The sequence below is a fragment of the Salvelinus alpinus genome, chromosome 2 (assembly GCF_045679555.1).
Source record: "Salvelinus alpinus chromosome 2, SLU_Salpinus.1, whole genome shotgun sequence".
NCBI classification, from domain to species: domain Eukaryota; kingdom Metazoa; phylum Chordata; class Actinopteri; order Salmoniformes; family Salmonidae; genus Salvelinus; species Salvelinus alpinus.
In genome coordinates, this window is record NC_092087.1 from 81,233,171 (window position 1) to 81,245,827 (window position 12,657).

At 42.9% G+C, this 12,657-nt stretch overlaps 2 protein-coding genes across 2 annotated transcripts; one reads left to right on the forward strand and one right to left on the reverse strand.

Moving 5' to 3' along the window:
* Window positions 1–5,334: 5,334 nt before the first annotated feature.
* Window positions 5,335–7,736, forward strand: mettl26 (methyltransferase like 26). Its single transcript, XM_071389524.1, has 6 exons — window positions 5,335–5,696; window positions 5,949–6,111; window positions 6,250–6,309; window positions 6,697–6,764; window positions 6,861–6,939; window positions 7,172–7,736. The coding sequence occupies exons 1-6, from the start codon at window positions 5,503–5,505 to the stop codon at window positions 7,226–7,228; spliced, it is 621 nt and encodes a 206-aa protein (XP_071245625.1). The 5' UTR covers window positions 5,335–5,502; the 3' UTR covers window positions 7,229–7,736.
* A 321-nt stretch (window positions 7,737–8,057) lies between these two features.
* wfikkn1 (WAP, follistatin/kazal, immunoglobulin, kunitz and netrin domain containing 1) lies at window positions 8,058–10,526 on the reverse strand. Its single transcript, XM_071389525.1, has 2 exons — window positions 10,142–10,526; window positions 8,058–9,730 (listed from the first exon to the last, which is right to left on the reverse strand). Exons 1-2 carry the CDS (start codon window positions 10,421–10,423, stop codon window positions 8,183–8,185), a joined length of 1,830 nt encoding a protein of 609 aa, XP_071245626.1. The 5' UTR covers window positions 10,424–10,526; the 3' UTR covers window positions 8,058–8,182.
* Window positions 10,527–12,657: the final 2,131 nt, after the last annotated feature.

The window sequence follows — 12,657 nt, forward strand, 5'->3', positions numbered from 1 at the left end:
GATCAGGTCATTCTCCACCATGGCAACACTGGTGAACAGAACCTGAGACACTAGGCCTGCAGCAGACTGGATCAGGTCATTCTCCACGATGGCAACACTGGTGGACAGAAGCTGAGACACTAGGCCTGCAGCAGACTGGATCAGGTCATTCTCCACGATGGCAACACTGGTGGACAGAACCTGAGACACTAGGCCTGCAGCAGACTGGACCAGGTCATTCTCCACGATGGCAACACTGGTGGACAGAACCTGAGACACTATGCCTGCAGCAGACTAGATCAAGTCATTCTCCACGACGGCAACACTGGTGAACAGAACCTGAGACACAAGGCCTGTATCAGACTGGATCAGGTTGTCTTCCTCGATGGATACACTGGTGGACATAACCTGAGGAGTCTGCAGGAGTGTCAGTGGCTCCCACTCATCCAGGAAGAAGCTCTCGACAGAGGGGAAGCTTCTTCCTTTCAGAGCTGGGGGAATGTAGGGGGTGTACCCAACAGACCAGAGCAGAGAGCTGTCGATGGCATTCGCGTAGTGGTACTTGTCACCAAGTACCTCTGCAACGCTCTGACGGATGTTCTGACTCTCTGAATCTGGATCGCCACAGGTGTTGAGTTCGGTTACCGTTGAGATCCACCCTGAAAGAAACACCAACACAGGGTTAACTAAACTGATTTCAGCATTATTCTTCATTGCATTCTTCATATTCTTCATGCATCCCAATAACATCTTATTTCTCCTGAAGTGTGCACTCATTCAATAGTTTCAACAAATCTAAAAACATTGGCTAGTACCATATTAACCATATTTAATATACCAGTCATTTCCTTTCAAATCAGTGAAGGGAGGTGAACAAGTGCACATTTTGGGTGGAAGGAGAGATACTTGGGACATATAGTATTTCATTGGCCTAAGTAACACCATAGTCAGCTGGAAAACCTCATTTTGTATGGTTACATTGTTTGGTAACTAACAACAAACGCCTAAAGCCAAACCTTATACGTTTTTTTATTTTCTTTCCACTAAGAATCACACATTTAATTAATATTTGTATTTAAAGACGGAAATGTATGTTATTGTTCCTACCTGAATTGACTTCGTTGTCCTTAATGGAACAATGTCTGTCTTCAGGGAAGATGAATGAAAAGCTTGCCATAATAATGCTGTCTCTCTCGATGTTTGTCGATCAAGAACTGAAGATTTTTTGAGAGTTCTGAACATATCTCTTGGGTTCTGGAGTTCCATGTGAAGCGTCGACATTGTGATCCTCTCGGTCGCATAGAGATGGAATACGTCATTACACATTGTTTCGAATCGGAATGGAATTCTAATTCGGTTTTCCACAAGCTATAGCCATAAACAAAATGTAAACAAGTTTAATTTCTTATTTTTAATTGATTATAAAATATCGAGTAAGCTAGTGTCATAACACCATAACAACGTTTATGCATTACTGCAAAGAGGCCGTGCGTAAAAGCGCGGGACGTGCGCACTGTCACAGAAATGAGTGCCCTCAGCCCTGCGCTTATCCTCACCTGGGAAGTGTAGGCGTACCCGCGCCTATAGTTCACCAAGAACATTTAGAAAATAATAGTATTTTAGGCAGAGGCTCAATACTTTATGCCAATGCAATGGCATATGACTGAGGCTCCACACACATGTGTAGTAGAGTATTTGTTCAGGTAACATTGTACTGCGATATATATGAACATTACATATTTAGCAGATGATATTGCAGGTGTAACGAAATGCTTGTGTTCCTAGCTCCAACGGTGCAGTAATTTAAATGAGATGGTAGGCCTACTTAGCAGTAGTCAGCTACACATGAAATATCAAATGATTATTCATGAAATAGGGTAGGAACTCCTACAGGGATTCCTAATATGGGCATCCCCTTGAATTCAACAGCTGATAAAGGCATTATCATAAGTGCTCCTAACTTTGCTTGCTGGATGATTCTGCAACTTCGGGCATTTTGTCCCTGCAAGCTTTCAGAAATTAAAACTTCATAACACACCACTTTACCAGTAATATAATTGTCTTTGATTTGTCTAGAAACCATATCTGATAATGACTGCGATCATACATTCAGGAATTTATATATTTTTGTCATTTTTCTCAGACAGCCATTTCCATGATGTCATTAAACATCAATTTTTGTTCGAAAATTAAATGTCATACAATGAATTTATATCACATCTATTATACATTTGTACATTAACTTGTATTGAATATTATTTTAAGTGATTTTTTTAGGTTTTCCTAATATTAATAATTCATCACGACGCCTGAATGTATAAACTTTCCTTTGTGACATCTAAAAGCATTTATTTATCATGAAAAATAAGATATTTCCACCCAACCTTTTTGTGAGATTTTGATAACAACCATATGATTTCCCAATCTAAAACAAATGACACCTATGTCAAAAAAACGCATGAAAATACATTTTTATTGCAAACAACAACCACATAGGTGTCAACATTTATTTAATATAAGAGAAAAGTAAGATTCCAAAACTAGCCTATGGGCAGAGCTCAAGGAAGTAGGCTAGTGTTTTTATGAGATGGCCCTAGATAGCAGAGGGTTCAATGCGCATAGAAAAGCTCAGTGAACAAAGGAAAACTATATAATTTGTGGTATATCCAACATAGGTGTGGAGGGTCACCTGAATGTGAGAATCATCAAAGTGAACTGCCTGGATTTCACTGGTGTATTTACACAGGTAGTTCTCTGCCAAGTCAATCTGCACGATGATCCCCTCTTCCCGCAGATTCTCTTTTAATTCTCTCAGTTTGGAGTATTGGTGTCGAATGTTGTACACCTGTTTCCCCAACTTCTCTTTCAATCCTTTGGAGAAGTCCTCCAGTAGAATCTGCAGTGTGCCACACTCCCTTTCTTTTACTGTCAAATGTACAGTGAACTTCTCCATGTTTCCCTAATTGTTGTTCTTCTTCTCTCTCTTCAGCTTTGTTTTCCCAACCAAGCCACCATGTCTGCTCAACAGCATCAACGTCAGATGTTTTAACCTCTTTGGCTTGACAAAGGGAACACTCTGGGTACATGTGCTCTTTCTTCAGGTTCTCACAGCACAAAGACTCAACTAGGTTCTCACAGCACAAAGACTCACAAAGACTCAATAAGGTTCTCACAGCACAAAGACTCAATAAGGTTCTCAATGTTGCTGCAGCTGATCACTTTGTGATGCTGTAGTTTGTCAGCCATGAACTGGAGGTTGGCGTGGGTTTTGCAGAGGCATGTGTCCCTATCCTGGACTGTTGGCATGACAACCCAAAAAAGGACATATTTTGCAGAATTCATAGTAGGACATTTTAATCTCTGAATATTCCCTCTTAAATGTCTGAAAAGAAGTGCATCTGCTTTTTTTTCTTGTTCCTCGTTAGTGTGTCCTTTTCCCCTGTTGTTGCTCTGCTGTTGTCAGCAGATTCATAGAATCTAGTGATTTTCTCTTCTGTGGCTGTGCTAATTGTTCCACTGCTTTTTTCCTGGAGTATTGAAGACTTGTTGGCCTGTTTTCATTTGCCCTCGTTGCTTTTGCTGAAAATCAAAATTCTCTGTTTGCGGCTTTGACCAGGCTATACTTTCTCAGGATGTTGCCTCTGAGCATTTTTGAAGCCACTTGTTTGTCCTTGGCACTGCACATTTTTTTATACTTTGGCTTTAACTCTGCAATGATGGCATTTTGAAACAATAAAATCCTTCTCAAGTTCTTCGGAGTTCCCGCCATTAGCTGTTTTGTCTTTGTCTTTGGGGAATCTTGTCTCTCCATTTTCTTTATCAGTTGATCATACATTTTTTGGTATTTCTCAGCTTTCCTTAAAGCTTATCAAGTATGACATTTGCCATGCAAAGATCTTTGTATGTTTTTGAGCAAACTTTTCCAACCTTTTTCCTTGCAGCAAGTATTCGACTTCTCATTCCTGTTGCAGACAATGAGGAAGGGGTATCAGGGCATGTATCGGGGGCAGGTAAGGCAAGGGCAGATATGTTGGCCTCATTTTCTGGCTGCAAGTCATTTGGTGACTAAGGTGTTGTGTTGCCTGATAGGTAGGTCTCCATTGTAACTGTTCTCTTTAAAGTCTGTCTTCTATTTCATTGGTTGCATTTCCATTGCTTTCTCTTACATCTTTGTTGTCGCTTTGTAAGCTCAGAGAGATTTCACTTCTCCCTTCTCTTTTTTCTTCCAGTATCTCTCCCTGTCTTTTTGCAGATGTTACTGGTATCGTATAGGATAATTTGTCATTTTGTTTCTATGTCTGTGACCTCTGTGCTGTTTTATGTGGCATCTTCTAAAAACAATTAATATATATATATATATATATTATTTTAATGGCTAACTACTTAAGTTCTCAACTTGTGCACACCTTGGAGGATTGTCTAGATTAAACTAATTTAAAACATTATTAAATAAGCCTAAAGTTGAAAAAAAATACAATTAATAACATAATGGACTTTAGTCATTTCCACCACAGTTAAGTTTGTGATGGAAATGACTGTGGTGGAAATGAGCTTCTACAGTTATTGCAGACAAATGACAGGCTGCTTAGCATGCTTTGGCTAGTATTACAGCTAGCACATAGTTTACACTAAATACATCAAATATATAAAAAAAAACATTAAATTCTACCACGAATTAAATAAATTATAGCTTGTTTGGAAATGACTGACAATAAAAAATATTCTCTACACAAACAATATTTACCTAGATTTTTCTTTAACTTCTGGACATCACATCTCGAACAACTGTCTGCTGCAGCCATGTGCTTCAGTGTCACAATACGGTAACTAAATTAAATTAACATTCTCTTGAAAAAACATTAACAAGGAATTTGCCCTCAGTGGTGGACATGTTTGTGTAAAAAACAATATAAAGGGCATACTCACAATAAATATTGATATATATTTCATTTAATTGACTCTTTCTCGAGTAGATAACCTTGTATAATGTGTAATTATTCATGTTTTATAATAGAAAAACATAGTAGAAGCTCAAAAATCTGGGTCATGGACAAGGGCAAAACATTGAAATTGAGGTATAAAATGCATATGAAAAGTAGCTAAAATACTTGACAGAGGTGTTAAAAAAATCTGGAGCGATTGCAATGTGCATTTAATATAATACTTATAAAGAACAACAATATATATATATATATATATATTTAAATAAAATCCACAAAATGTACCAAGAGGACATAGAAGTGCCCGTAGTTGAAGAATCCCCCTGCTACTCCATCCTAAGGAACTGCAATCTCAGGAAAAGTGCACATTGTGCAGCTTTTTAAAACGTTGCAGTTATTACACCAGGCCGGGTGACGTGATATATCACGTGACACAACGCGGAAGTCGATTATTGTTACAGTCCGGAGGCGATATTGTTCAGAGCTCTGTTGTGACTCTAACTGGCACAGCCAACTAGTTCAACTGGAGTGGTGGAAACAATTGCATCTTTTAGCGCGGAGAGTGTATCCAGGAGTTGCCAAAATGCTCAATGCACCTGCCGCCGAGAGAAATAAGGAACCCATCCTTGCGGTGCTCCGTGAGAGTGTGGATACGGCGAAACCGTTGAATGCACTGGAGATATCGTCTGGTACGGGGCAACATGTCACCCACTTCGCACAGGGTTTACGAAATATTACCTGGCAGCCGTCAGAATTTGACCGACAATCTTTAGCCAGGTGAGTTTAAAGAGTTTTTATTAGCTTACAAATGAATATATAATCTGGTAACGTTAGGCATAACGGTTCAGTGAGTCCAGATCTGAGTTGTTTTTCCCAAAATCCAAAGCTGGCCGTTATTCAAAATAGGTTACTATGAATTCATGTTGATAATAATAGTAGGCCTAACTCTTTCTTTAGGCCTATATCAGCAGCTATTATTTTTTTGTTGATGCTTACAATGAGAATGATCTATTTTCTCCCCGCCACCAGTATAGACGCATACAGAGCGCATCACAACCTGCCGAACGTGAAGCCTGCCATCCACCTCGACGCCTCTCTACCCTGTGAAAACTGGGGTGGGATCCAGCCCGAGTCCTTGGACCTGGTACTCAACATCAACATGATCCATATCTCCCCTATGGCCTGCACTGAGGTGAATACTGTTTAGGCCTACATATTGTCTAAAGAGATACTCTTATAAATACACAGTTAATGGTCCACTAACTGATGATACATGATACTTTTATTGCATACTACTCATTATCATGTGATGTTATGTTTTTACTCACAGGGTTTGTTCAAAGGAGCGGGAACCATCCTGAAACCACAAGGAGTACTGCTGACATACGGGGTATATTATAATGGTGTTACAAGCACAGTGTTGACTATATCCTCAACCTGATGTTGGCAGTAAATAAACATGTAGAAGAAAAGATGTTGGAAGCAATATTTGTGTATTTCCCATATTTCGAACTGGGACTCCCTAAAAATATGCAACTTTGATATACCTTTTCGTTGCAGGTTAGGAGAACTTACGCAGCAGGTTACAAAAATGAACGTAGCAAGTTAGGAGAATTAGGTTAAGGTTAGGGAAAGGATTAGGGAAAATGCTCTCCTAAACTGCTACTAAAAGTCACTTGTATCGAAGTGGCGTGTTTTTAGGGAGTCCAATTTAGAACTCACTGTGAAAAATTGCCCTCGTGAACTTGTCTTACGTCTTCTAATATTGTCTCTCTAGCCTTATGCGTTAAATGGACAGATCACTCCACAAAGCAACATCGACTTTGACCTCAGTCTAAGGTCGAGGTAAGTGAGAACTACAATAATGCCGGAATCTGAATAGATCTGCTATTTGACCACACATTATCGAAGCAAATAAGTATAACTGTTGATGTCTTATAGAAATCCCGAGTGGGGTCTACGGGACGTCACCCTGCTCAGGTCTGTGGCAGAGAGGAGTGGCTTGTTCCTGGAGAAAATGGTAAGAAGCGATACTCCAAATATCAGTCATTTAGGATTTTTATAATGATGTGAATGAAACCCAATGATCTGCGTAAGTAACACAAACATGTTAAATGAACTGTGTCATACCAAATGTATTCTAATAGCAAAAGATGCAACATTGAAACATACATTACCCATTTCTTACTTCAAAATGTGTGAAATACTTTGTGATGCCGGCTTATAACCACTTTCTCTTGTCGTAACGTTAGGTTGACATGCCAGCTAACAACAAGTGCCTTCTGTTCCGGAAGGAGAGTCTGGTGTGAAGTCTACCGCCGGCTCTGGGGTTCCATTCCAACATCACAAATGCACCATCACGCTCCTGTCTGTACAGGGTATAACATGACCAGTAATGGATATTTAACACTTGGTTGAAAATTAACCTGAACTGATACCTTATTTGAATCAATGCCAAATCCAATAATTCCCTCACCTTCCAACTCCCATCTACAAAAGTCATTTCCGCATAGGTGATTTGTTTGGTAACTTCAAAATGTATGGCGCTCGCTTTTATTGATTAAAATGAATAGGATTGTTGTAGGAAGGTGCTTTTGCATGACACCCACATCACCCACATTTTTTTTCAATCAACTTGGAGTATTAATTTACTATTAAGAAGTATGCATTGATGTTATGGGATTTCAATCAAAAGAAAAACATTACACCACTTCAGCATAGAATTATCACTAGAAAACAGTACGGCACGTTACAGTGAATACACATGATCTTACACATGAAACATTACATTTGAATAAACCTATTTGAATAATGGTATTTACACACCTCGATTTGATTGTGTTATGTACAACATTGGCATCGTTTGAAAAGTCCGTGCTGGATTTTTCTGGGCAATGAAAATGGCGTCAGAAAGAAATGCACTGTAATTTGATACAGTACATCATGGCACAAACTCCACCAGAGAGTTTCTCACAACCTGTAGGGTGCATTCCATTTCAGAAAATGTCATTGTAGGGATATGCCATTGTATATTAGTCTTGCTATGACAGCCCAAGTTGAGGTGATCAGTCCTAGGGCTCTATTCTATCTGTCTCGCTGAAGCGTTACAGATTGCGTGATAGAAATGTGAAGGTCATTTCCTATTGAGCCGACATTTGCAGTGTTTACCGTGAATGCAGTCTCCTCTAATGCGGGAGAATTGCCTTTAAATTTAAATCACACTGTAACCTCTGAACTTCCGAGATACGAATCGAATAGAGCCCCTAGTCCCGGAACCTCTGCAGCATCTCACAGGTCCTCTTCTCCAAGACTTCATGAATCCTCTTCAGCCTCTTATCGGAGATGGGTCTGACGTAGCTGTCGGGTTGTATCACGGCCATGCCGTCCTGTACATCCCCCATGACCAATAGGGGGCCCTCCTCCATGGTGATGTTGGGGCAGGGGCAGCTCCAGTCCATCTTAGCCAGGGTCACCTCCAGGTGACGGGTGTTAAAGAATGCCAAGCCCATCTTCTCGTCGCGGAGGATCTTCTCTAGACTGAACCGGGCGATCCCAGAATCGAGGTCCTCGATCAGTTCCGTCAATCGGCCGACGATGGCGAAATCGCTCCGGCACAGGCTCGAGACTATTTTACCTTTGACCCGGCATGTTTTGCAGGCTCGTCGTTTGGACTGCGGGCAGTTTGCCTCGCACTCCTTCTTGGATCGGAAGCGATTGCCGTTGCCATGGCAACCGCCATAAGCAAAGGCCTGGCATTGTTTCAAGAGGGAGTTCCAGGCCCAATGGGCCTCCCAGCTCTTGCAGGGGCCCTGGACCGCAGGTAAGGAACACATCCCCATCCCCTCCCTCTGGCAGGATGCCTGGCACTCCTCGTAGGTCTCGAAGCGGTTGCGGCTGTCATCACAGCCCCCGTTGGAGAAGGCCAGGCAGGTACCTTGCTCGGCGTCGTAGTACCAGTCAACGTGGCGCTCGGCAGAACACTCCCGCCGGTCCACCTCCGCCAGGCAGTCGGCGGGCGAAAACGGGGGCCCCATGGGCATGCCCGCCATCTCGGGGTCCTCTGAGAAGATGTCGTCCTCGGTCCGACGGATGACAGAGAGAGGGTAGTCGGCGCGGAGGACCCCGGCTGCATTTCGGGCGACGCAAGTGTAGATGCCTGTGTCCCACACCTGGGCGTTGTAGACGACTAGCTGGCCGATGTTGGTGATGACCACGTTGCCGTACATCCGGTCGGGCCGCATTACCAGGCTCTCGTGGCGCTCGCTCTGCTTCTCCCAGGTCACGACGGGCCGCGGGACACCCATTACATCGCAGTGGAAGCTCACCGTGCCGCCTATGTAGACCGACTGGTGGCTGGGATTGGAGAAGAGCGTTGGGGGAATGGGGTCTTCCAGGAAGGACGTCAGCGTTGGATTGGCTGTTGTGTCCTGGGGGAGTGGACTTGCTTGAGGCCCGGATAAATGAAACCGGCAGGTCACCACAGTTAGTGTCACACCTTGTGTACACGCCTCAGCGTCCATGTAACACTTGTTGAAGTAGGTGAGTCCGTCGGAGGCACAGGTGAAGCTGGGATCCTTCTCGCAGTGGTCCTGGCACTTGCAGATGGGCTGGCCCTCCCAGATGTCGCAGGTGGCCCCCTGTTGGCTGCAGATGAAGCCCTGGCATGTGGCGATTGAGCCCTGGCCCCCGGAGCCCTTCTCTCCTCCGCCCTGGCCATCCGGCTGAGCAGGGGTGCCATCAGAGAAACGGGCGGCCACACAGCTGAAGAGTCCACACACATTGGTGCAGCATTTCTCAAAGCCAGCACAGTCCTGGGGAATAACAACAGGCATTTACTGAGGCAAAAATACATAGTATATTTCAATACAACAAACACCAAGTGGTAGGCCTAATCTCCTCCGCCCTGGCCATCCGGCTGAGCAGGGGTGCCATCAGAGAAACGGGCGGCCACACAGCTGAAGAGTCCACACACATTGGTGCAGCATTTCTCAAAGCCAGCACAGTCCTGGGGAATAACAACAGGCATTTACTGAGGCAAAAATACATAGTATATTTCAATACAACAAACACCAAGTGGTAGGCCTAATAAAAGAAATAGAAAATGTAATGAACGTGTAGTCATACAGTATAACACATTTCCTTACAATTGTTTAAGTTTGTCATAAACAAATGACAGACAATGGATTATGGAATTAAATATTGAATACATATAAATGCCTCACCTCGTCAACTTCACATTCCCGTTCGCAGGTGCTTTGTGCATCAACCCAAAGGTTAGCATTCAGCTTGTTGGGACAAACTCCTGGATGTTCCACTTTGGAACCAGCTAGACTTGCACTCCACGTCTGTTGTGGAAATACGCAGAGGCAAACCAAAAACACAAGAGAGGACCAACCAACGCGTCCTGATAAGAGTCCTTTTGGGTATATAAGTGCTTTTGGCTGGTTTGTGTCCACGTTCTTTCCACCTCCAACCCCTCGACGGCTGAGAGAAGATATATTCATTTTAAAAGGAACGTTTCTTGAAAGTCATCCATCAACAAGTTCCATAACTTCCGTGCAGCCCCTCAGGAAAATACGTCAATTTTGTTCAAATGCAGCCATCCAGTTTGTGCGTAACCAATCTGGGTACAAGTGACAATTTGTCGCTCGCCACGCAAGAGAAACGGTTCTCACATTTCAGATGAATAAACCATTGTCCAACAAAAAAGATCTCCCTCTGCGCTGTACATTGATTCAACAAGTTGCCTCGAATAAGAGGACAAATATAACATCTGTGAACCACTCTGGTTTGATAAAATCGCAAAACCGTTAGACTAAAACAAAAAACTGCAACAAAAAAATCAGGCTATATCTACGCTGACTTCCAAGGCGTGCGGAGTCAACTCACTACACAAAGAGATAGAGACGCAATATCGGTTTTGGTGTGACTAGAGGTAGGGAAGGGCAGCGCCTCTGACCGCCCCCATGGTTGTCCAGTGTCTGAAACTTTTATGAAGCAGCACCATGCGCTAAGCAACTGGACAAACATTGTAAAGACATCAAAGGAATCTTGATAGGGCGGTGTTGTCAAGCTGTCCCAACAACAGTACGCACGGGGCCAACATTCCGGTGAGAAATCCATCAATGTTTCATGCGTCCAGACTAAAACTCTAGAAGTGTTGCTCATAATGCTCATATAAATGGGCCACGATTGAGAAGTTCCCTAACAGGAGGTACTTTTTGTTTGCTAGTGAACCCATGCACTGGCTTTATCTTGGCCAGGTCGCAGTTGCAAATGAGAACTTGTTCTCAACTGGCCTACCTGGTTAAATAAAAGGTTAAATCAAATAAATGCACACTGATAAATACGTTGACATAAGTGTCTAATTACGTTTTTTACGCAATCCACTTTTACGCAATGATTAGCCTATGGTGTAATTTGATCCAGTTTATCTAGAACATATAAAATGTTGATATTAAATATTGAATATGTCATGAACATAGACAACTTTTAAAATGTGGGATTAATAAGACTAGATAGGCTATCTGGATGAGAAAGAATCAAATATTTTGAGGAGGCGCGCACAGCAGAACTGGCAAGAAATATGCGCAACTTGACACTGATAGTGCATGCATAGAAACATGTTGTTTACGTTTGGTTGTGTTCAAGTCGAAGTCTAGACGCGTCGGTCAGTTTACACCCATCATTCACACAAAGCTCAGAGATGCCACGGTCAGGTGGCAAGACGTAAAGCGACACATTTTCAATGGTGTGTGACTCATCTTTGTCTCCACACGGCTCAAAGGGCTATGAGAAGCAAACTCCCCTCGCTTTCATTGAACGTGACCCTTCAACCTTCGCGTGACTTTTGACCGCCGGCATTCAGAGCCGCTGCGGAGAGTCCGCGAGCCAGGGGCTGGCGAGCCAATAACCCCGGGGCGACTAATCAATTCAGATCCCCCATCGTTTTACTTCACTTGAGCTTGATACCGACAGCTAAAGGGGTCGGAGAGGACAAAGACAAACAAAAAATTCCCACCGCTCGCGCACTGACACTGTCAAAGCTTTGAATAGCCAATAATATCACCACAAAACTCAAGCTAGCAATACAACCAGATAAAAGAACACATTACGGCACAACGGGGACTGTGAAGAGAATTTTTTTTAAATATATTTTGTATTGTAATTTGCACTGTATTATGTAGGTAAGTGCACTAGCGGTTCTGGGGCAGGGGGGCCAGTGCCCCTGTGACAACAATTTTGGACCACCTTGTAGCCCCCCTAAATGTGGAGTATGAAATAATTTTTGCTATCGTTCTTTTTTTACATCCGTTATTAGACAGTGGCAACGATGATGATTATGAACATGGTCTTTTGCCTGCTAATGCCTGCAATGCAGTGAAGAAAACGATATGACAACAATAACGTCTAATATAACTGGCCCCTCTAACAGTACAACTGGCCCCAGCTTGCCCCCCCCAGTTGAAATGGTCTAGAACCGCCACTGGGTAAGTGGCCTTGCACGAGCCATTGAGCCAGAACGGCTCATAGGGCAGGAGCCAGAACGGCTCATAGGGCAGGAGCCATCTCCTGTTTTCTGAAGCGTGAGGCAGAAACAGGTGACATGGTAAGGTGACATGGTATTATGTATATTATTTGTTGCGTTTTGTTTCCTGTTTGGTCCCCAGGAAGAGTAGGGTAAGTACTAAATATGCACATGAGCACAACTTAATCAACTAATCAAAAATATACAATA